Raw genomic sequence first — 24,844 nt, 5'->3', positions numbered from 1 at the left:
AAGATAAGGCAATGAACAACACGAACCAAACATACCAAATGACCCAAGCATAACATTGAACACAGCAGAGCAGCAGTAACAGAGAGACAGTACACAGCACACAGCAGAGCAGCAGTAACAGAGAGACAGTACACAGCACACAGCAGAGCAGCAGTAACAGAGAGACAGTACACAGCACACAGCAGACCAGCAGTAACAGAGAGACAACACACAACAGAGCAGCAGGAACAGTGAGACAGGACACAGCACACAACAGAGCAGCAGTAACAGAGAGACAGGACACAGCAGAGCAGCAGTAACAGAGAGACAACACACAGCAGAGCAGCAGTAACAGAGAGACAGTACACAGAATATGTGGTAGTTTCTGACCTACTGAAGGCCATAATCATCTGTTCCTCATGTCTGTCATTGCAAAAATCTTTAACCCTTTTCGTTGCTTCCCATAATCAATGTTAGTGGTTCAAACGGTTTCCACAGTAAGTGCTCCAATCCAACTGTTGCTCTTCCAGGCACTTGGCTAGACAACAATAAATTAAGCACTTCAGCCAACAGATTCTTTTCCACATCCTCCTTACTCTCTCCCTTAAGCTAAGATGAGGAAATGCAGCCTCAGCTTCATCTAAATTAAAATAGTCAGCTGATACAATTTAAGATTTATTGACTCTAGCCACTGCCAACACTCCACACCTGCAGAGTTTCTATATATTTTCTCAAGTCAAAAATGTGTTCGTGCTCCCTGCGTCTCACTTAACAAATCGCTATCCATATGATTATTTTCTAATTTGCTTCGCTGAATTCCATCAATTATTAATATGTTGACTTAACCATAACTTATTTGAGTAAAATGAAAATTTACACTATTCCAAAATTCTATTAATCGCCACTCACATTGTTTATATTCTTATCCTGTAATACTTTAATCCCACCTTCTCCTACTGCTACTATTTTAATGTGTCTGTAATATGTACACTCTCTACTACTGTAACTGTCACCGGTTTTATATACTGTACCTCCATCCGTTACTTTATTGTATTTATTACTAAAACCTCATTAATATATTTTGCGTGTATGCATTTTATAATTAGATGATATTAATCACGTTTAAACAGATCTGTCTGCGTATCCATTCACTTCCTGCACTTTTAAGACGCCCAAGACCTACCACAAAACTCTGTGGACAAGGTCTTAATACCACCTATGCAGAATGTTTCAAACACGACTTCTGCTTACCTATAACGGTGCACATGTGTGGATTCAGACCCTGCTCACAGAACAACGCAGCTCTGGGCCATCTATCAGCTGGTGCTGATAACCCTACTGCTGACGGTGTGGGTGCGTTTGAAGAGAATAGCCGGTCCCATCTTTATTCTGAGCTCAATGTTACAAACGAGGCATAGTCCAGAATATGTCTAACAGTCACACACAACACATATTTTTATACAGTTTTCAGAAGTGATTATGTAATCACCCCACCTTCTTTACATACATCTCCACCACTATGTTCAAACATACATTATTCAATATATGCAAATTGAGATTCATCATTATGCAAGTTAAACTTGACACCATTGTATCCCATTGGAAGATTTTTTTTAAACAAAGATGATCTCAACTCACACCACCAAACATCTGCTAAATGATGTGGTAGGTCAGTATCACTCTGCCCTTGTGGTAAGATAATGAACCTTGCTTAGCCACACAACTCTCAAAGAGGCTTTCAAGTCTTTTAAAAACAGAGATCTTTTTCAACACTAATGAAGTTATTTCTCACAGGAACAGTTCAGAGTAATCTGCCTTAGACTTGTACAGAAGCCTGTATCAGAACCTCAGTTCTGCACTTAGAGTCCCAAAAGGTCTCTGACCTTAAGATACCCCAGAAACATTATTCATGCTTTCAGACAGTCTTGCACCTCTCTGCACCTGCTACAGAGAGCTTTAAAGCCTATTATAATTATATCACAGATCACCTCATGAAAATACAGAATAACGATTGGCCTTTACCCCAACACATTTTATTACCTTATTTTTGTATAACCAGAGCTCTGTAGTTTACATACTGAAGCTGAGAGTCTCCTGTGATGTTTATCACTAATGATTAATGATAAATGTAACTGTGAGAAGTGTAGATAATTCACTAATGATTAATCTGTACTTCTCATAGATACATTTATCAGTAATGATTAATCTAAACATGCTGCACTCAACACAAGCAACAAATGACTGAAGTCATGGTGAAATACAAATACTTGATAGCTAGTAGACACTTAGCTTTGGTTACTTGTCTGCATCAGCAAGTTTTGAATGGTCGAGTAGTCTCCTGTGACTTGTAGACATTGTTGATATCAGAATTGTATGCAGTTACAGAAAATGAATAAACAATAGGACAATAGTAAAGATTGGAATGCCTAAACTGTTATTCATGTGAAGGAATTTCAAAAACAGGAAATGGCATCACACAGGTGATGCTACCATCATAATAGCTCTTCCATCAAGTGGCACCATTCTGTTTGAAGAGAAATACATGGACTTCGTTCATGACCTGTGTCTCATATTTTGTGCATGCGCACACATACACACACACACACACACACAATTAGTAATATCTTTTCATTATCATAAACTCATTTTGTGTTGTCTGTAGATCCTCTGATTGAACTGCATTTTGTACTCTATGTATTTCTTTGCAGACTATCTGGCTGTAATCTCACTGAAGGGTCTTGCAAATCTCTCACAACAGTTCTACAAACAGAAAATACATTGAGCGAGCTGGAGATGAATAATAATGACCTGCAGAATTCAGGAGTGGAGCAGCTCTGTGCTGGACTGAAGAGTTCACACTGTAAACTGGAGATTCTCAGGTGAGTTTCTGTTAATTTATTCTTAAATGGAACCATTATGGTGCACAATTTATCAAATGTGATTCTCCTCTTCTTTAAAGAAATTACAAAACTGCCTTGTAGTGCAACATTAACAGAGTTAAAATAAGGTACTGCGGAACAAAGTTATAGATCCAGACAAAACATTTCTGGTGAAACTAGCTGCATTTCATTAAATGAACACACTGTGGCCACAAAGAGTTACGTTTTACTGCATGATCAGGTTTACACAACTAGTAGTAAAAAATAAAGAAATAATAATAATAATAATAATAATAATAAGGAGGAGAAGAAGAAGAGAAGAAGAATTATTATTATTATTATTATTATTATCATATTTATTATTGTTATATTGTTATGTTGTTATTGTTATGCTGTTAGGCAGGCAGTATGGTGGCTTGGTGTTCAGTTCATTTACCCATCAGCATTAGGGTCTTGGGGTTGAGTCCCTCCCTCAGTGAAGTTTCTCTCAGCACTAGGGTCTTGGGTTCCAGTCCTTATCTGTGCAGGTTTCCTTCAGGATCTCTGGTTTCCTCTCACAGTCCATAAACACAGAAGTTAGGTTGATTGGATATTCTAAATTGTCCTCTTTGAGTTTATGTTTGTATAGTGATGGGTGGTGCTCTGTGTGTGTATATCCTCTGATGGTTGGTGTTCTTTGTGCATGTATGTTCAGTGATGGTTGGTGCATATATTGAATAATGTATGTTTGAACATAGCGATGGAGATGTTGTGTGTGATTGTTAGATATTCTCTGGACTATGCCACATTTGTATGTAATGTAATAAATACTGGACCAGCTATTCTTTTCCATTAATTTTTGAGTCTCCATGTTTATTTTCTATTTAAAGTGTACTTCATAAATTTATTAGAATGTGGGAAAAATCTAGGAACCACACTAGCTAGCTAATCAATGTTACCAAAACTAAGTCCAGGTGACTAGCAACCGCTATTGGATCTCCACAGGAAATTCTAGTCAGACTGATTCATCTGACACTGTTCATCTCAAAATGTTTCACTCGATTTATAAATGTGTAACTTTCTACATATTTTTGTATATGGTCTGCAGTCCTCTCAGAAATCAGTTTATTAGCTCCAGCTTTATCTAGCTAGCTACATATGAACATTACAGGGAAGTAATTAACTCTGCTCTCACTAGCAAGAATTTTTTGTAGAAAGTGCCCAAGTTAACTAGATATATTTTTTCTGTCAGATTTTGTCAATTTCTTGTCCACTTATTATTAAGTGTTCTTATGTCTCTCTTCAAAATTAATCTGGAAGCATCTGTTCCTCAATGACAGTGTTTAAACATAATATTTATTTACGATTTATTCAAACGGATTTCATTTTTGTACATCCTCACTGCAAATTTGGTATTAAATTACATTGGAAGTTGTATTAAAAAGTCTTACATCTGAATTGGGGGTGCCTGCAGACACAGTATCATATAATGCTCTGTGTGTGTGGGGGGGCGGGGTGTATTTGTGTTCACATCCAATATTTTGTGTCAGGTAGATCGAAAAGTTGATTAATTCTCTGAGAATTTGATTTGCCTATTAAAAGAATTGGCATCCAGTTCCCCATAAACATTAGTATAACTATCTGTGATTCTAGTTATTTGTTAGCTTTAGTTTAGCTAAATAAATGTTTAGATAAAAGTCTTATGAGTAAATGGTGTATTTTCAGCCATTAGTCACTTCATTTAAACCTTCTGGAAGATTATGTGGATAATAACATAGTAATCAGGGATTAGCCACCGTGGCTAATGTTGATTCCTTCATATGTATTTGAATCCGTTTGATACAGAATAAGGAGGATGTTGTTAATAGTATTGCTAGCTAATGGGATACCTACAGCCTAATAGTACATAGTCCAGTGTGCATATATATATATATATATATATATATATATATATATATATATATATATATATATATATATATATATATATATTAGTTTCACATTCAGTGAGAAAGTGCAGAACACTTCATCCTTCCTAACACACTGACCTGTTTGTCAGTGTTCCATAGATACTTAAAGTTGGGGTGGACCATCAATACTTATAGTTGGGGTGGACCATCTCAAATTTTGTAAAGTATATTTGATGTATTTGGTTGAATGTTTCACATTCATTGAGAAAGTGTAGCTCTGTCTCTAGAGTGTCTTTGTTACACTGATGTCTTATATTGGCTGGTCTGGGCCGCCAGGCTGTGTTAACTGAGTCTGGACTTTCTCAACGTGGTTCTGTGTTTAATATCAGTCACTTTGAGCAGATTGTCTGCTACAATGTTCTGTTTCATAGCCAGTTAATACTGCATTTTACTTTGTACTTGGGTTTGTGTGTTCCAGTGGGTGATGTAGTTTTGTTTTTGAAGTGATATAATTTGTATTTCAGTGATTTTTCTAATTTCAGAGGAATTATGATTTTTGACAGTTCTGATTTCTACCAGATAGTGATTTCATCTGAATCTCCCTCTCTTTTAATGTCAGGGAGTGTAACAGCTATGAGGAGGATTTCCTTGTAGTTTAAAGGGCAGTGAGTCACCGAATCAGATTTACATCAGATTTACATCAGGTTTCATGGAGATTTATAATGTCTTTATCTTTGTGTTATTTGTGAATTCAGTGTTTATACTTTTGTACCCAAACATGGATGATTTTATGCCTTGAATGTTCCATAAAGAGACAGATAATGGTTTCATTATTTAAATGAAGTATGAAAGGAAAAACACAAATACAAACAGATTCAAAGTGAGATAAACCTGTAAAAGTGAAGGAATATGTTGAAATTATATGTACAAATATGTACAATTCATGTATATAAACATACATATTAAAATGGTGTAATGACTAACCTATAAACAGTGATATTTATTTATTTGTCTTTTTATTTATTAACTCATTTATCTATTTATCTATTTCTTCATTAATGAATTGTGCCTTTGACATATGAGGTTGAGTATCTGTGTGATCTCTCCATCTCTGTAGTGTTTGTGGAGGGTGGAGGTTGTACTACAGAGGTGTAGGTCTGCTGTTTGGGCTGCATGTTGGGGGTGGGTGGTGATGGCAGGTGTACTTTACTGTGGATGGCTTGCTGGGCAGCTGGCAGAGATGCTCACAGTGTCCTTGTGCAGGTGGACGTGGTCATGAAGGCTGTGGATGCTGAGGTTGGAGTGGTGTGTCAGGTGCACATTAGCCAGCAGTGCACATCCACAGGAGATCTCTGCATTTATCTTGTGGATTGTAGCTGGATGGAAGTCTCTACTGGGCAGGATGGTAGAGATGGTGATTTTGGAGGAGGGGAAGGTCTCTGTGGAGGTCTGTGCTACTCTTCTTACTCTGCTACTCTCTTGCTTTCTAAATAATGGGGTGGCTTGGATTACCTGAGATGGCATGTGTAAGAAGCTGGAGGGCATTGCTGGTTCGGGAACACCAAACTTTTGCAACTTTAGATCCTGGGAAAAGCTGTTCCTCGTTTAAGAATTTTCCATTAAAATCAATTAAAATGACTATGCCTGCATCTGGAGGAATATTAGGTTTTTTTATCTGACTTAGTGTGGATGGACCGGACGGGGCTCAGTGTGGCAGTCTGTGGTTCAGAGTTGATTTAGTGTTGCTGTGCAGAATCAGAGGTCTGCTGGTTGGCTTTTAGACTCTGTAGCTCCTCCTTCAGGGTGATCATGCTACTGTCCCTGAGCTGTAGTTCATCTCTTTTAGTTTCTGTAGCTCCTCCTTCAGGGTGATCATGGTACTGTCCCTGAGCTGTAGCTCATCTCTTTTAGTCTCTGTAGCTCCTCCTTCAGGGTGATCATGGAACTGTCCCTGAACTGTAGTTCTTCTTTTTTAGTCTCTGTATCTCCTCCTTCAGGGTGATCATGGTATTGTCCCTGAGCTGTACTTTCTCTCTGACTGCACTGAGCTCCCTCCTGAGAGCCTCTCTGTCCTTCTGGAGCTCCAACACTTCTCCTCTCAGATGTTTGAATTCTATTGTCTCAACTTCCTGGAGAGAAAGACTTTCTCTTTGCTGGAATACCGTGATCTCCATTTGTCTGTGTTGTGCTGGTCTGGCCTGCATTGTGCTGGTCTGGCCTGTGTTGTGCTGGTCAGGCCTGCATTGTGCTGGTCTGTGAGGTGTTTTCCCATCCCTCCCCTGAACCCTGGGCTACGTGGCTACTAGTCTCCTCCTCCTCAGTTACTTTCTCAGTTTCTGCTACTGCTCTGATAAAGGTAAAGTTTTCCTGAACAGAGCAGAGGCCTCACTGCCTTGAAACATGATGGTGCCGTTGTGATAAATGTTCACAGTTAGGATGGTGTTATCCTCATCTTCATCTTCAATGACTATCTGTCTTCCATTACATATGCCCCTTTTTATATTTGGCTTGTTATGGCACAGAGAGCCCTGTGGCAGGATTCACTGTATTCTGTATATAACAGGAGACTGCTGATGGTGGTTTGGTTCACTGTATTCTGTATATAACAGGAGACTGGTGATGGTGGTTTTGTTCACTGTATTCTGTATATAACAGGAGACTGGTGATGGTGGTTTGGTTCAATGTATTCTGTATATAACAGGAGACTGGTGATGGTGGTTTGGTTCAATGTATTCTGTATATAACAGGAGACTGGTGATGGTGGTTTGGTTCACTGTATTCTGTATAGAACAGGAGACTGGTGATGATGGTTTTGTTCACTGTATTCTGTATATAACAGGAGACTGCTGATGGTGGTTTTGTTCACTGTATTCTGTATATAACAGGAGACTGGTGATGATGGTTTTGTTCACTGTATTCTGTATATAACAGGAGACTGGTGATGGTGGTTTTGTTCACTGTATTCTGTATATAAATGTAAATGTAAATTATCCTTTTATGTTTCATGTAATTTTCCACGTCTTCCTTGGCTTTATCCGTAGTTTTGTCCTTGTAGTTTTGCTGCAAGATGCTACTGTTCCACTCCTGTTAGCTGCTGTGTGTTTAGATGGTTTCTTGTGTTGTTGAGAAATTTCATCAAAATTGTTGTTCTCTTGTTTCTTACTTGAGAGTTGAGTTGTTGTTTTTTTTATCTCTTTACTAATTTACTTTGGTTTATCACATTTTAAAACCCTTGTACTTCTAAGAAAGTGTTCCAGTTAAACTTGATAGTTAAACATGACAATACTTTCTCTTATCTGTGTGTGTGTGTGTGTGTGTGTGTGTGTGCGAGAGAGAGAGAGAGAGAGAGACAGAACTATTATTTGTGTGTGTGTCTGTGTGTGTGTATGAGACAGAGAGAGAGAAGGAGACAGAAAGATCTATTTTGTGTGTGTGAGAGAGAGAAAGACAGAAGTATTGTGTGTGTGTGTGTGTGTGTGTGTGTGTGTGTGTGTGTGTGTGTGTGTGAGTGAGAGAGAGACAGACAGAACTATTAGGTGTGTGTGTGCCTCAGAGAGAAAGAGAGAGAGAGATTCAAACATTCAATCTATTTTAAAGATTCAATCTATTTTGTGTGTGAGAGAGAAAGACAGAAGTATTGTGTGTGTGTGTGTGTGTGTGTGTGTGTGAGAGAGAGAGAGTAAGTGAGACTGACAGACAGCTCTATTATTTGTGTGTGTGTGTGTGTGTGTGTGTGTGTGTGTGTGTGTGTGTACGAGAGAGAGAGAGACAGAAAGTATTGTAAGAGACCAAAGTATTGTGTGTGTGTGTGTGTGTGTGTGTGTGTGTGTGAAAGAGAGCGAGGAAGAGATAGAGCAGCCTGACTGATTGACTGGCGTCTACCTCTCACACGCCTGACTGACTGATGGGGTCTGCTTCACACTCCTGACTGACTGATGGGGTCTGCCTCACACTCCTGACTGACTGATGCGGTCCCTGACTCAGCTATTAAGCCTCCAGGATTCTCGGTGCACCACGCAGACAGAACTCAGGACCTCACTGGGAAATGCAAAGGCAGAGGAGAATGTTTCATGATCAATGACTCCTAGTGTGAGCAGAGGAATGTAAACACTAGTAAAAGATTCTGCTCTCTGCATTCTGTCCATTCCTCCATAATCACTACTGCAGTGTTCATCCCACCATCATTACTACTGCAGTGTTCATCCCACCATCATTAGTACTGCAGTGTTCATACACTAATATTCACTACTGCAATGTTCATTCCTCCATAATCAAAACTGCAGTGTTCATTATTCCATAGTCAAAACTGCAGTGTTTATTTCTACATAATCACACCTGCAGTGTTTATTTCTCCATAATAAATACTACTGTGATTATTCCTCTAAAATCACTACTGCTGTGTTCATTCCAACATAATCGCTACTGCAGTGTTTATTCCTCCATAATCACTACTCTGCGTGTCTGCCAACAATATTTTCGGTTTGTATATTAATGTGTTTGTATTTGTGAAACATTGAATGAGATCTGTGTTGTTCTGTTTCCTGTTATGGTGTTAGGGGTGGGATATTTTGATATTTGGACTCTGATTACGGTAACTGCCATTCACTGACTTATGAACCAACCATCCATTATTTGTTCATCTGTCTTAGGTTGCTAATGAATGTTATTTGTCATGTCTTTGTCCATTTTGTCTTTGATGAAGACACAGTAGTGTTAAATGTTGCTGTGTTTGTAAAATTAAAAGGCTGAAAATGTATCGGTGTGTTCCAGACCTTTCAAACTCTTCTTTACATTTTTATTAGCAGTTCAGATCTTTTAATTCATCATCCTCTGACTGAACTACATTATTTACTGTATTTACTCTTTTACAGACTATCTGGCTGTGGTCTCACTGAAGAGTCTTGCAAATCTCTCACATCAGTTCTACAAACAGAAAACTCTTCACTGAGAGAGCTGGAGATGAATAATAATGATCTGCAGAATTCAGGAGTGGAGCAGCTCTGTGCTGGACTGAAGAGTTCACACTGTAAACTGGAGATTCTCAGGTGAGTTTCTGTGACTATTTTTGAATGTAAATAAAGAGGCATTTTAAAAAGGTCAGTGTCAACTCCCTTATAGTACAGTATTAAACAAACATTGCCAGGCAAGGCAATGCAAGGAAATTTACACTTATTATAAAGTTCTCTTTGTTAAATATTTCTAAATATAGTTTTCTGTTGAAACCTCACTGCATTTCATTAAATGAACACACTGTGGAGACAAAAAGTTACATTTGTGATGCATGAGCAGATATTCAAGTCTACAAGAGAAATATAATTTTGTAAAGAGAAGACACAAATGAGTCCTTGTCCACGTGTACAGGTGTGTTTATTACAATGCTGCTTCAACTAGGCGCTTTGGCATTTTGTCCACAAGCTGCATCTTTGTTCACCTGAGCGCAGAAATTTAGCAAAATGTCTTACAGGATGAATATATTCAGAAACTCCAACAACAGTGTTGTAAAATGAAGTGTTCTAATGTAAGATTTTCACTGAGTGATTTTATCTAGTTTATGTATGGAAACACTGTAAACATCAGTCATTCTAATCTCTCTGCAAATTAAAGCCCTTAAAGTCTTAATTAAAACATTTAAAGCTGAACCATTGAGGTTCTAGACACATTACAGGACACTTTTAAAATCACACATGATTCCCTTGTGTTTTTGGGTGGGAGACCCTGTTCTCATTATGATTTACACCGTGTGTTCAACACATGTTGAGATGAGCTGAACTGACAGCCGTGCTGGAGGAAAGAACGCAACAAGTTAATATTCATTCAATAGAACTGAAAGGTTTATTGGTTATTCCTTAAAATAAACCTGTGATCTTTCTCCACAGGTGTTTTTATGAAACATGTAGCTGGCTAATATTAGTAACCTTAAGCTTGCCAAGTTACAGTATACTGTTGGTTACTACACCTAGATACCTCATGCTAACGTCATATTAGCTTGACTTAGGAGTGAATGTTGGCTGCTAATTTTTTCATCAAGCCAGAGACAGCAAACAAAAATAGAACAGTGATGGTAGACGACGTGGAGTCAGCAGAGAGAGAAGCTGAGCAGACAGCTGACAGTAAACTCAGGACATCTGAACACAGTAGTGAGGAACAATGTTCAGCACTGGACGAGTGAACCTGTGGACTTAATTACAAGAGAGAAAGAAAGACACACAAGACACAGTAATCAGTAATCAGGAGATTAGGAGGAGAGAAGGAGTGAAGTGTGTGTGTGTGTGTGTGTGTGTGTGTGTGTGTGTTGGTGTGTGTATGTGTGAAAGAGCAAGGAAGAGAGAGCAGCAGAATTATTATCTGTGTGTGTGTCTCTGAAATAGAGAAAGAGAGAGACTTACAGATCTATTGTGTGTGTGGGGGGGGTGAAATAGAGAGAGAGAGAGAGATCTATTATTTGTATGTGTGAGAGAGACAGAACTATTATCTCTGTGTGTGTGTGTGTGTGTTAGTGTGTGTGTGTGTGTGTGTGTGTGTATGAGAGAGAGAGAGACAGACAGAACTATTATCTGTGTGTGGTAGAGAGAGAGAACTATTATCTGTGTGTGTGTGTGTGTTTGTGCGAGAGAGAGACAGAGAGAACTATTATCTGTGTGTGTGTGTGTGTGTGTGTGTGTGTGTGTGTGTGTGTGTGTGTGTGTGTGTGTCTGTGTGCATGTGAGAAATAGAGAGAGACAGAACTATTATTTGTGTGTGTGTGTGTCTGAAATAGAGAGAGACAGAGAAAGAGGCAGATCTATTTTTGTCTGTGAGAGAGAGACAGAAGTAGTGTGTGTGTGTGTGTGTGTGTGTGTGTGTGTGTGTGTGTGTGTGTGTGTGTGTGTGTGTGTGTGTGTGTGTGTGTGAAAGAGAGTGAGGAAGAGATAGAGCAGCCTGACTGACTGATGGGGTCTGCCTCACACACAACTGATTGACTGATGGGGTCTGCCTCACACACACCTGACGGACTGATGGGGACCCTCACACAGCTATTAAGTCTCCAGGATTCTCGGTGCACCACACAGACAGAACTCAGGACCTCACTGGGAAAAGCAAAGGCAGAGGCGAATGTTTCATGATCAATGACTCATTCTGTGAGCAAAGGAATGTAAACACTAGTAAAAGATTATGCTGTCTGCATTCTGTCCAATCAATACTGCAGTGTTCATTCCTCCGTAATCACTATTGCAGTGTTCATCCTACCCTCATTACTACTGCAGTGCTCATACACTAATATTCACTACTGCAATGTTCATTCCTCCATAATCAATACTGCAGTGTTCATTATTCCATAATCACTCCTGCAGTGTTTATTTCTCCATAATAAATACTACAGCGAATATTCCACCATAATCAATACAGTGGTGTTTATTCCTCCATAATCACTACCGCAATATTAATTCCTTCATAATCAATACTACAGTATTCATTACTCCATAGTCACTACTGCAGTGTTTATTTCTCCATAATAAATACTACAGTGAATATTCCACCATAATCAATACAGAGGTGTTTATTCCTCCATAATCACTACCGCAATATTAATTCCTTCATAATCAATACTACAGTATTCATTACTCCATAGTCACTACTGCAGTGTTTATTTCTACATAATCACTATTGCAGTGTTTATTCCTCCATAATAAATACTACAGTGATTATTCCTCTAAAATCACTATTGCGATGTTCATTCCAACATAATCAATACTGCAGTGTTTATTCCTCCATAATCTCTACTGCAGTGTTCATTCCTCCATAATCACTACTGCAATGTTCATCCCAACATTATCAATACTGCAGTGTTTATTCCTCCATAATCATTACTGCAGTGTTTATTCCTACATAATCAATACTGCAGTGTTTATTCCTCCATAATCACTACTCTGCATGTCTGCCAACAATATTTTCGGTTTATATATTAATGTGTTTGTATTTGTGAAACATTGAATGAGATCTGTGTTGTTCTGTTTCCTCTTATGGTGTTAGGGGTGGGATATTTTGATATTTGGACTCTGATTACGGTAACTGCCATTCACTGACTTATGAACCAACCATCCATTATTTGTTCATCTGTCTTAGGTTGCTAATGAATGTTATTTGTCATGTCTTTGTCCATTTTGTCTTTGATGAAGACACAGTAGTGTTAAATGTTGCTGTGTTTGTAAAATTAAAAGGCTGAAAATGTATCGGTGTGTTCCAGACCTTTCAAACTCTTCTTTACATTTTTATTAGCAGTTCAGATCTTTTAATTCATCATCCTCTGACTGAACTACATTATTTACTGTATTTACTCTTTTACAGACTATCTGGCTGTGGTCTCAATGAAGAGTCTTGCAAATCTCTCACATCAGTTCTACAAACAGAAAACTCACTGAGAGAGCTGGAGATGAATAATAATGACCTGCAGAATTCAGGAGTGGAGCAGCTCTGTGCTGGACTGAAGAGTTCACACTGTAAACTGGAGATTCTCAGGTGAGTTTCTGTGACTATTTTTGAATGTAAATAAAGAGCCATTTTAAAAAGGTCAGTGTCAACTCCCTTATAGTACAGTATTAAACAAACATTGCCAGGCAAGGCAATGCAAGGAAATTTACACTTATTATAAAGTTCTCTTTGTTAAATATTTCTAAATATAGTTTTCTGTTGAAACCTCACTGCATTTCATTAAATGAACACACTGTGGAGACAAAAAGTTACATTTGTGATGCATGAGCAGATATTCAAGTCTAGAAGAGAAATATAATTTTGTAAAGAGAAGACACAAATGAGTCCTTGTCCACGTGTACAGGTGTGTTTATTACAATGCTGCTTCAACTAGGCGCTTTGGCATTTTGTCCACAAGCTGCATCTTTGTTCACCTGAGCACAGAAATTTTGCAAAATGTCTTACAGGATGAATATATTCAGAAACTCCAACAACAGTGTTGTAAAATGAAGTGTTCTAATGTAAGATTTTCACTGAGTGATTTTATCTATTTTATGTATGGAAACACTGTAAACATCAGTCATTCTATTCTCTCTGCAAATAAAAGCCCTTAAAGTCTTAATGAAAACATTTAAAGCTGAACCATTGAGGTTCTAGACACATTACAGGACACTTTTAAAAGCACACATGATTCCCTTGTGTTTTTGGGTGGGAGACCCTGTTCTCATTATGATTTACACCGTGTGTTCAACACATGTTGAGATGAGCTGAACTGACAGCCGTGCTGGAGGAAAGAACGCAACAAGTTAATATTCATTCAATAGAACTGAAAGGTTTATTGGTTATTCCTTAAAATAAACCTGTGATCTTTCTCCACAGGTGTTTTTATGAAACATGTAGCTGGCTAATATTAGTAACCTTAAGCTTGCCAAGTTACAGTATATTGTTGGTTACTACACCTAGATACCTCATGCTAACATCATATTAGCTTGACTTAGGAGTGAATGTTGGCTGCTAATTTTTTCATCAAGCCAGAGACAGCAAACAAAAATAGAACAGTGATGGTAGAAGACATTGAGTCAGCAGAGAGAGAAGCTGAGCAGACAGCTGACAGTAAACTCAGGACATCTGAACACAGTAGTGAGGAACAATGTTCAGCACTGGACGAGTGAACCTGTGGACTTAATTACAAGAGAGAAAGAAAGACACACAAGACACAGTAATCAGTAATCAGGAGATTAGGAGGAGAGAAGGAGTGAAGTGTGTGTGTGTGTGTGTGTGTGTGTGTGTGTGTGTGTGTGTGTGTGTGTGTGAAAGAGAGCAAGGAAGAGAGAGAGCAGCAGAATTATTATCTGTGTGTGTGTCTCTGAAATAGAGAAAGAGAGAGACATACAGATCTATTGTGTGTGTGTGTGGGGGGGGTGAAATAGAGAGAGAGAGAGAGAGAGAGAGAGAGAGACAGAACTATTATTTGTGTGTGTGTCTGTGTGTGTGTATGAGACAGAGAGAGAGAAGGAGACAGAAAGATCTATTTTGTGTGTGTGAGAGAGAGAAAGACAGAAATTTTGTTTGTATGTGTGTGAGAGAGACTGCAGTGTTCATTCCTCCATAATCACTATTGCAGTGTTCATCCTACCATCATTACTACTGCAGTGCTCATACACTAATATTCACTACTGCAATGTTCATTCCTCCATAATCAATACTGCAGTGTTCATTATTCCATAATCACTCCTGCAGTGTTTATTTCTCCATAATAAATACTACAGTGAATATTCCACCATAATCAATACAGTGGTGTTTATTCCTCCATAATCACTACCGCAATATTAATTCCTTCATAATCAATACTACAGTATTCATTACTCCATAGTCACTACTGCAGTGTTTATTTCTACATAATCACTATTGCAGTGTTTATTCCTCCATAATAAATACTACAGTGATTATTCCTCTAAAATCACTATTGCGATGTTCATTCCAACATAATCAATACTGCAGTGTTTATTCCTCCATAATCTCTACTGCAGTGTCCATTCCTCCATAATCACTGCTGCATTGTTTATTTCTCCATGATAAACAATACAGTGATTATTCCACCATAATGAATACTGTGGTGTTTATTCCTCCATAATCACTACTGCAATGTTCATCCCAACATTATCAATACTGCAGTGTTTATTCCTCCATAATCATTACTGCAGTGTTTATTCCTCCATAATCACTACTGCAGTGTTTATTCCTCCATAATCACTACTCTGCTTGTCTTCCAACAATATTTTCTGCTTGTATATTAGTGTATTTGTATTTGTGAAACATTGAATGAGATCTATGTTGTTCTGTTTCCTCTTATGGTGTTAGGGGTGGGATATTTTGATATTTGGACTCTGATTATGGTAACTGCCATTCACTGACTTATGAACCAACCATCCATTATTTGTTCATCTGTTTTAGGTTGCTAATGAATGTTATTTGTCATGTCTTTTTCCATTTTGTCTTTGATGAAGACACAGTAGTGTTGAAATGTTACTGTGTTTGTAAAATTAAAAGGCTGAAAATGTATCAGTGTGTTCCAGACCTTTCAAGCTCTTCTTTACATTTTTATTAGCAGTTCAGATCTTTTAATTCATCATCCTCTGACTGAACTACATTATTTACTGTATTTACTCTTTTACAGACTATCTGGCTGTGGTCTCAATAAAGGGTCTTGCAAATCTCTCACATCAGCTCTAAAAACAGAAAACTCACTGAGAGAGCTGGAGATGAATAATAATGACCTGCAGAATTCAGGAGTGGAGCAGCTCTGTGCTGGACTGGAGAGTTCACACTGTAAACTGGAGATTCTCAGGTGAGTTTCTGTGACTATTTTTGAATGTAAATAAAGAGGCATTTATCTGGTCAGTGTCAACTCCCTTATAGTACAGTATTAAACAAACATTGCCAGGCAAGGCAATGCAAGGAAATTTACACTTTTATATTATATTATAAAGTTCTCTTCTCTAAATATTTCTAAATATAGCTTTCTATTGAAACCTCACTGCATTTCATTAAATGACCACACTGTGGAGACAAAGAGTTACATCTGTCATGCATGAGCAGATATTCAAGTCTAGAAGAGAAACATAACATTGTAAAGAGAAGACACAAATGAGTCCTTGTCCACATGTACAGGTGTATTTATTACAATGCTGCTTCAACTAGGCGCTTTGGCATTTTGTCCACAAGCTGCATTTTTGGTCACCTGAGAGCAGAAATTTAGCAAAATGTATTTTACAATCACACATGATTCCATTGTGTTTTTGGGTGGGAGACCCCATTCTCATTATGATTTACACCATGTGTTCAACACATGTTGAGGTGAGCTGAACTGATATCCCTGCTGGAGGAAAGAACTCCACTGAAAGAATCTCACTGTAGCTCCACAGATCTGCTGTAGTGTCAGCTGTGTCCACTCTCACTGTAGCCCCACAGCTCTGCTGAAGTGTCTGCTGTGTCCATTCTCACTGTAGCCCCAAAGGTCTGCTGTAATGTCAGCTGTGTCCACTCTCACTGTAGCCCCACAGGTCTGCTGTAATGTCAGCTGTGTCCACTCTCAATGTAGCCCCACAGGTCTGCTGTAGTGTCAGCTGTGTCCACTCTCACTGTAGCCCCACAGGTCTGCTGTAGTGTCAGCTGTGTGCACTCTCACTGTAACCCCACAGGTCTGCTGTAGTGTCAGCTGTGTCCACTCTCACTGTAGCCCCACAGGTCTGCTGTAGTGTCGGCTGTGTCCACTCTCACTGTAGCCCCACAGGTCTGCTGTAGTGTCGGCTGTGTCCACTCTCACTGTAGCCCCACAGGTCTGCTGTAGTGTCGGCTGTGTCCACTCTCACTGTAGCTCCACAGGTCTGCTGTAGTGTCGGCTGTGTCCACTCTCACTGTAGCTCCACAGGTCTGCTGTAGTGTCGGCTGTGTCCACTCTCACTGTAGCTCCACAGGTCTGCTGACTTGTTTAGTTTTTTTTTTGTGTGTGTTAATGTAAATGGTTGATTTTAGTGAATAAATTATTTGTGTGAAGTAGCGATATTGTGAATCGAAGTTCTGATCCAGCTGAAACAACATGTGAATGGTCCTCTTTTCACCAGTATTTTACTGCACACATACAGTCCATGAAGGACAAACTCCAGGGACACATTTCATGTCAACAGCAGACATGAGATAGTTGTCTCACACACACTTAACTGACTGATGGGGTCTGAGTCACACATACACCTGACTGACTGATGGGGTCTGCCTCACACACACCTGACTGACTGATGGGGTCCCTGACTCAGCTATTAAGACTCCGGGATTCTCGTTGCACCACAAAGACAGAACTCAGGACCTCACTGGGAAAAGCAACAGCAGAGGAGAATGTTTCATGATCAGTGACTCATAGTGTGAGCACAGGAATGTACCACTAGTAAAAGATTCTGCTCTCTGCATTCTGTCCAATCACTACTGCAGTGTTTATTTCTCCATAATCACTACTGCAGTGTTTATCCCTCTATAATCAATACTGCAGTGTTTATACCTCCATAATCACTACTGCAGTGTTTATTCTTCCATAATCACTACTCTGCGTGTCTTCCAACAATATTTTCTGTTTGTATGTTAGTGTATTTGTATTTGTGAAACATTGAATGAGATCTGTGTTGTTCTGTTTCCTGTTATGGTGTTAGGGATGGGAAATTTTGATATTTGGACTCTGATTAGGGTAACTGCCATTAACTGACTTATGAACCAACCATCCATTATTTGGTCACCTGTCTTAGGTTGCTAATGAATGTTATTTGTCATGTCTTTGTCCATTTTGTCTTGGTGAAGACACAGTAATGTTGAAATGTTGCTGTGTTTGTAAAATTAAAAATCTGAAAATGTATCAGTGTGTTCCAGACCTTTCAAGCTCTTCTTTAAATTTTTATTAGCAGTTCAGATCTTTTAATTCATCATCCTCTGACTGAACTACATTATTTACTGTATTTACTCTTTTACAGACTGTCTGGCTGTGGTCTCAATAAAGGGTCTTGCAAATCTCTCACATCAGCTCTAAAAACAGAAAACTCACTGAGAGAGCTGGAGATGAATAATAATGACCTGCAGAATTCAGGAGTGGAGCAGCTCTGTGCTGGACTGAAGAGTTCACACTGTAAACTGGAAATTCTCAGGTGAGTTTCTGTGACTATTTTTGAATGTAAATAGCCATTTTAAAAAGGTCAGTGTCAACTCCCTTATAGTACAGTATTAAACAAACATTGCCAGGCAAGGCAATGCAAGGAAATGTACACTTTTATTTTATATTATAAAGTTCTCTTCTTTAAATATTTCTAAATATAGTTTTCTGTTGAAACCTTGCTGCATTTCATTAAATGACCACACTGTGGAGACAAAGAGGTACATTTGTGACGCACGAGCAGATTTTCAAGTCTAGAAGAGAAACATAACATTGTAAAGAGAAGACACAAATGAGTCCTTGTCCACATGTACATGTGTATTTATTACAGTGCTACTTCAACTAGGCGCTTTGGCATTTTGTCCACAAGCTGCATTTTTGGTCACCTGAGAGCAGAAACTTAGCAAAATGTATTTTACAATCACACATGATTCCCTTGTGTTTTTGGGTAGGAGACCCTGTTCTCATTATGATCTACACGGTGTGTTCAACACATGTTGAGGTGAGCTGAACTGACAGCCATGCTGGAGGAAAGAACGCAACAAGTTAATATTCATTCAATAGAACTGAAATGTTTATTGGTTATTCCTTAAAATAAACCTGTGATCTCTCTCCACAGGTGTTTTTATGAAACATGTAGCTGGCTAATATTAGTAACCTTAAGCTTGCCACGTTACAGTATATTGTTGGTTATTACACCTAGATACCTTACGCTAACATCAAATTAGCTTGACTTAGGACTCAATGTTGGCTGCTAATTTTTTCATCAAGCCAGAGACATCAAACTAAAATAGGACAGTGATGGTAGAAGATGTGGAGTCAGCAGAGAGAGAAACTGAGCAGACAGCTGACAGTAAACTCAGGACATCTGAACACAGTAGTGAGGAACAATGTTCAGCACTGGACGAGTGAACCTGTGGACTTAATTACAAGAGAGAAAGAAAGACACAAGACACAGTAATCAGGAGATTAGGAGGAGAGAAGGAGTGAAGTGTGTGTGTGTGTGTGTGTGTGTGTGTGTGTGTGTGTGTGTGTGTGTGTGTGTGTGTGTGTGTGTGTGTGTGTGTGTGTGTGTGTGTGTGTGTGTGTCACACTGGGTGCCTGATGTACTGTAACAAAGCTAATGAGGCTAATGTTAGCTTCCTTAAATCTAAGGAACTCGCTAGAATATAAAATACTCCTGCTTGTTCATTTACATTTAGTATAGAGAGACAGAAAACAACCAGGATGAAGAGAAAGAGTAATGCAATTGCCATGGCAACCTTCTTTAGTAAGAAGACAGCAGGAGAGAGAAAAGACAGAAGAACTTGATGGTGAAAGTGTCCAGGAGGAGGACATGGAAGAGAGTGAACACAGCAGACAGAGACAGAGGAGCCAGCTGTGTCCACTCTCACTGTTGTCCCACAGGTCTGCTGTAGTGTCAGCTGTGTCCACTCTCACTGTAGCCCCACAGCCCTGCTGTAGTGCCAGCTGTGTCCACTCTCACTGTAGCCCCACAGCTCTGCTGTAGTGTCAGCTGTGTCCACTCTCACTGTAGCCCCACAGCTCTGCTGTAGTGTCAGCTGTGTCCACTCTCACTGTAGCCCCACAGGTCTGCTGCAGTGTCAGCTGTGTCCACTCTCACTGTAGCCCCACAGCTCTGCTGTAGTGGAGAGAAGTGAGAAGTGAGTCGAAGTTCTGATCCAACTGAAACAACATGTGAATGGTCCTCTTCTCCCCAGTATTTTACTGCACACATGCAGTCCATGAAGGACAAACTCCAGGGACACATTTCATGTCAACAGCAGACATGAGATTGTTGCCTCACAAACACTTAACTGGCCGATTGTGTCTGAGTCACACACACACCTGACTGACTGATGGGGTCTGCCTCACACATACCTGACTGACTGATGGGGTCCCTGACTCAACTATTGTGCCTCCGGGATTCTCGGTGCACCACACAGACAGAACTCAGGACCTCACTGGGAAAAGCAAAGGCAGAGGAGAATGTTTCATGATCAGTGACTCAGTGTGAGCACAGGAATGTAAACACTAGTAAAAGATTATGCTGTCTGCATTCTGTCCATCCCTCCATAATCACTAATGCAGTGTTCATCCCACCATCATTAGTACTGCAATGTTTATACACTAATATTCACTACTGCAATGTTCATTCCTCCATAGTCACTACTGCAGTGTTTATTTCTCCATAATAAATACTACAGTGATTATTCCACCATAATCAATACTGTGGTGTTTATTCCTCCATAATAAATACTACAGTGATTTATTCCTCTAAAATCACTACTGCGGTGATCATGCCAACATAAACAATACTGCAGTGTTCATTATTCCATAATCACTCCTGCAGTGTTTATTTCTCCATAATAAATACTACAGTGAATATTCCACCATAATGAATACAGTGTTGTTTATTCCTCCATAATCACTACCGCAATATTAATTCCTTCATAATCAATACTGCAGTATTCATTACTCCATAGTCACCACTGCAGTGTTTATTTCTACATAATCACTATTGCAGTGTTTATTCCTCCATAATAAATACTACAGTGAATATTCCACCATAATCAATACAGTGGTGTTTATTCCTCCATAATCACTACCGCAATATTAATTCCTTCATAATCAATACTACAGTATTCATTACTCCATAGTCACTACTGCAGTGTTTATTTCTACATAATCACTATTGCAGTGTTTATTCCTCCATAATAAATACTACAGTGATTATTCCTCTAAAATCACTATTGCGATGTTCATTCCAACATAATCAATACTGCAGTGTTTATTCCTCCATAATCTCTACTGCAGTGTTCATTCCTCCATAATCACTGCTGCATTGTTTATTTCTCCATGATAAACAATACAGTGATTATTCCACCATAATGAATACTGTGGTGTTTATTCCTCCATAATCACTACTGCAATGTTCATCCCAACATTATCAATACTGCAGTGTTTATTCCTCCATAATCATTACTGCAGTATTTATTCCTCCATAATCACTACTGCAGTGTTTATCCCTCTATAATCAATACTGCAGTGTTTATACCTCCATAATCACTACTGCAGTGTTTATTCTTCCATAATCACTACTCTGCGTGTCTTCCAACAATATTTTCTGTTTGTATGTTAGTGTATTTGTATTTGTGAAACATTGAATGAGATCTGTGTTGTTCTGTTTCCTGTTATGGTGTTAGGGATGGGAAATTTTGATATTTGGACTCTGATTAGGGTAACTGCCATTCACTGACTTATGAACCAACCATCCATTATTTGGTCACCTGTCTTAGGTTGCTAATGAATGTTATTTGTCATGTCTTTGTCCATTTTGTCTTGGTGAAGACACAGTAATGTTGAAATGTTGCTGTGTTTGTAAAATTAAAAATCTGAAAATGTATCAGTGTGTTCCAGACCTTTCAAGCTCTTCTTTAAATTTTTATTAGCAGTTCAGATCTTTTAATTCATCATCCTCTGACTGAACTACATTATTTACTGTATTTACTCTTTTACAGACTGTCTGGCTGTGGTCTCAATAAAGGGTCTTGCAAATCTCTCACATCAGCTCTAAAAACAGAAAACTCACTGAGAGAGCTGGAGATGAATAATAATGACCTGCAGAATTCAGGAGTGGAGCAGCTCTGTGCTGGACTGAAGAGTTCACACTGTAAACTGGAAATTCTCAGGTGAGTTTCTGTGACTATTTTTGAATGTAAATAGCCATTTTAAAAAGGTCAGTGTCAACTCCCTTATAGTACAGTATTAAACAAACATTGCCAGGCAAGGCAATGCAAGGAAATGTACACTTTTATTTTATATTATAAAGTTCTCTTCTTTAAATATTTCTAAATATAGTTTTCTGTTGAAACCTTGCTGCATTTCATTAAATGACCACACTGTGGAGACAAAGAGGTACATTTGTGACGCACGAGCAGATTTTCAAGTCTAGAAGAGAAACATAACATTGTAAAGAGAAGACACAAATGAGTCCTTGTCCACATGTACATGTGTATTTATTACAGTGCTACTTCAACTAGGCGCTTTGGCATTTTGTCCACAAGCTGCATTTTTGGTCACCTGAGAGCAGAAACTTAGCAAAATGTATTTTACAATCACACATGATTCCCTTGTGTTTTTGGGTAGGAGACCCTGTTCTCATTATGATCTACACGGTGTGTTCAACACATGTTGAGGTGAGCTGAACTGACAGCCATGCTGGAGGAAAGAACGCAACAAGTTAATATTCATTCAATAGAACTGAAATGTTTATTGGTTATTCCTTAAAATAAACCTGTGATCTCTCTCCACAGGTGTTTTTATGAAACATGTAGCTGGCTAATATTAGTAACCTTAAGCTTGCCACGTTACAGTATATTGTTGGTTATTACACCTAGATACCTTACGCTAACATCAAATTAGCTTGACTTAGGACTCAATGTTGGCTGCTAATTTTTTCATCAAGCCAGAGACATCAAACTAAAATAGGACAGTGATGGTAGAAGATGTGGAGTCAGCAGAGAGAGAAACTGAGCAGACAGCTGACAGTAAACTCAGGACATCTGAACACAGTAGTGAGGAACAATGTTCAGCACTGGACGAGTGAACCTGTGGACTTAATTACAAGAGAGAAAGAAAGACACAAGACACAGTAATCAGGAGATTAGGAGGAGAGAAGGAGTGAAGTGTGTGTGTGTGTGTGTGTGTGTGTGTGTGTGTGTGTGTGTGTGTGTGTGTGTGTGTGTGTGTGTGTGTGTCACACTGGGTGCCTGATGTACTGTAACAAAGCTAATGAGGCTAATGTTAGCTTCCTTAAATCTAAGGAACTCGCTAGAATATAAAATACTCCTGCTTGTTCATTTACATTTAGTATAGAGAGACAGAAAACAACCAGGATGAAGAGAAAGAGTAATGCAATTGCCATGGCAACCTTCTTTAGTAAGAAGACAGCAGGAGAGAGAAAAGACAGAAGAACTTGATGGTGAAAGTGTCCAGGAGGAGGACATGGAAGAGAGTGAACACAGCAGACAGAGACAGAGGAGCCAGCTGTGTCCACTCTCACTGTTGTCCCACAGGTCTGCTGTAGTGTCAGCTGTGTCCACTCTCACTGTAGCCCCACAGCCCTGCTGTAGTGCCAGCTGTGTCCACTCTCACTGTAGCCCCACAGCTCTGCTGTAGTGTCAGCTGTGTCCACTCTCACTGTAGCCCCACAGCTCTGCTGTAGTGTCAGCTGTGTCCACTCTCACTGTAGCCCCACAGGTCTGCTGCAGTGTCAGCTGTGTCCACTCTCACTGTAGCCCCACAGCTCTGCTGTAGTGGAGAGAAGTGAGAAGTGAGTCGAAGTTCTGATCCAACTGAAACAACATGTGAATGGTCCTCTTCTCCCCAGTATTTTACTGCACACATGCAGTCCATGAAGGACAAACTCCAGGGACACATTTCATGTCAACAGCAGACATGAGATTGTTGCCTCACAAACACTTAACTGGCCGATTGTGTCTGAGTCACACACACACCTGACTGACTGATGGGGTCTGCCTCACACATACCTGACTGACTGATGGGGTCCCTGACTCAACTATTGTGCCTCCGGGATTCTCGGTGCACCACACAGACAGAACTCAGGACCTCACTGGGAAAAGCAAAGGCAGAGGAGAATGTTTCATGATCAGTGACTCAGTGTGAGCACAGGAATGTAAACACTAGTAAAAGATTATGCTGTCTGCATTCTGTCCATCCCTCCATAATCACTAATGCAGTGTTCATCCCACCATCATTAGTACTGCAATGTTTATACACTAATATTCACTACTGCAATGTTCATTCCTCCATAGTCACTACTGCAGTGTTTATTTCTCCATAATAAATACTACAGTGATTATTCCACCATAATCAATACTGTGGTGTTTATTCCTCCATAATAAATACTACAGTGATTTATTCCTCTAAAATCACTACTGCGGTGATCATGCCAACATAAACAATACTGCAGTGTTCATTATTCCATAATCACTCCTGCAGTGTTTATTTCTCCATAATAAATACTACAGTGAATATTCCACCATAATGAATACAGTGTTGTTTATTCCTCCATAATCACTACCGCAATATTAATTCCTTCATAATCAATACTGCAGTATTCATTACTCCATAGTCACCACTGCAGTGTTTATTTCTACATAATCACTATTGCAGTGTTTATTCCTCCATAATAAATACTACAGTGAATATTCCACCATAATCAATACAGTGGTGTTTATTCCTCCATAATCACTACCGCAATATTAATTCCTTCATAATCAATACTACAGTATTCATTACTCCATAGTCACTACTGCAGTGTTTATTTCTACATAATCACTATTGCAGTGTTTATTCCTCCATAATAAATACTACAGTGATTATTCCTCTAAAATCACTATTGCGATGTTCATTCCAACATAATCAATACTGCA

General features: G+C 39.1%; 1 protein-coding gene across 1 annotated transcript in view; it reads left to right on the top strand.

Moving 5' to 3' along the window:
* Positions 1 to 24,844, top strand: part of LOC145659431 (NACHT, LRR and PYD domains-containing protein 3-like) — a 105,714-nt gene that overhangs the window by 27,314 nt on the left and 53,556 nt on the right. The window contains exons 7-9 of the mRNA XM_081722064.1: positions 2,688 to 2,858; positions 9,619 to 9,792; positions 13,073 to 13,243. Coding sequence (XP_081578190.1) covers positions 2,688 to 2,858; positions 9,619 to 9,792; positions 13,073 to 13,243 — 516 coding nt within the window. The remainder of the gene's footprint in view (positions 1 to 2,687; positions 2,859 to 9,618; positions 9,793 to 13,072; positions 13,244 to 24,844) is intronic.

This window comes from Electrophorus electricus, chromosome 1, assembly GCF_041902795.1.
Source record: "Electrophorus electricus isolate QZ-2024a chromosome 1, ASM4190279v1, whole genome shotgun sequence".
Taxonomy (NCBI): Eukaryota; Metazoa; Chordata; class Actinopteri; order Gymnotiformes; family Gymnotidae; genus Electrophorus; species Electrophorus electricus.
This window is presented reverse-complemented; position numbering and strand designations above follow the sequence as displayed.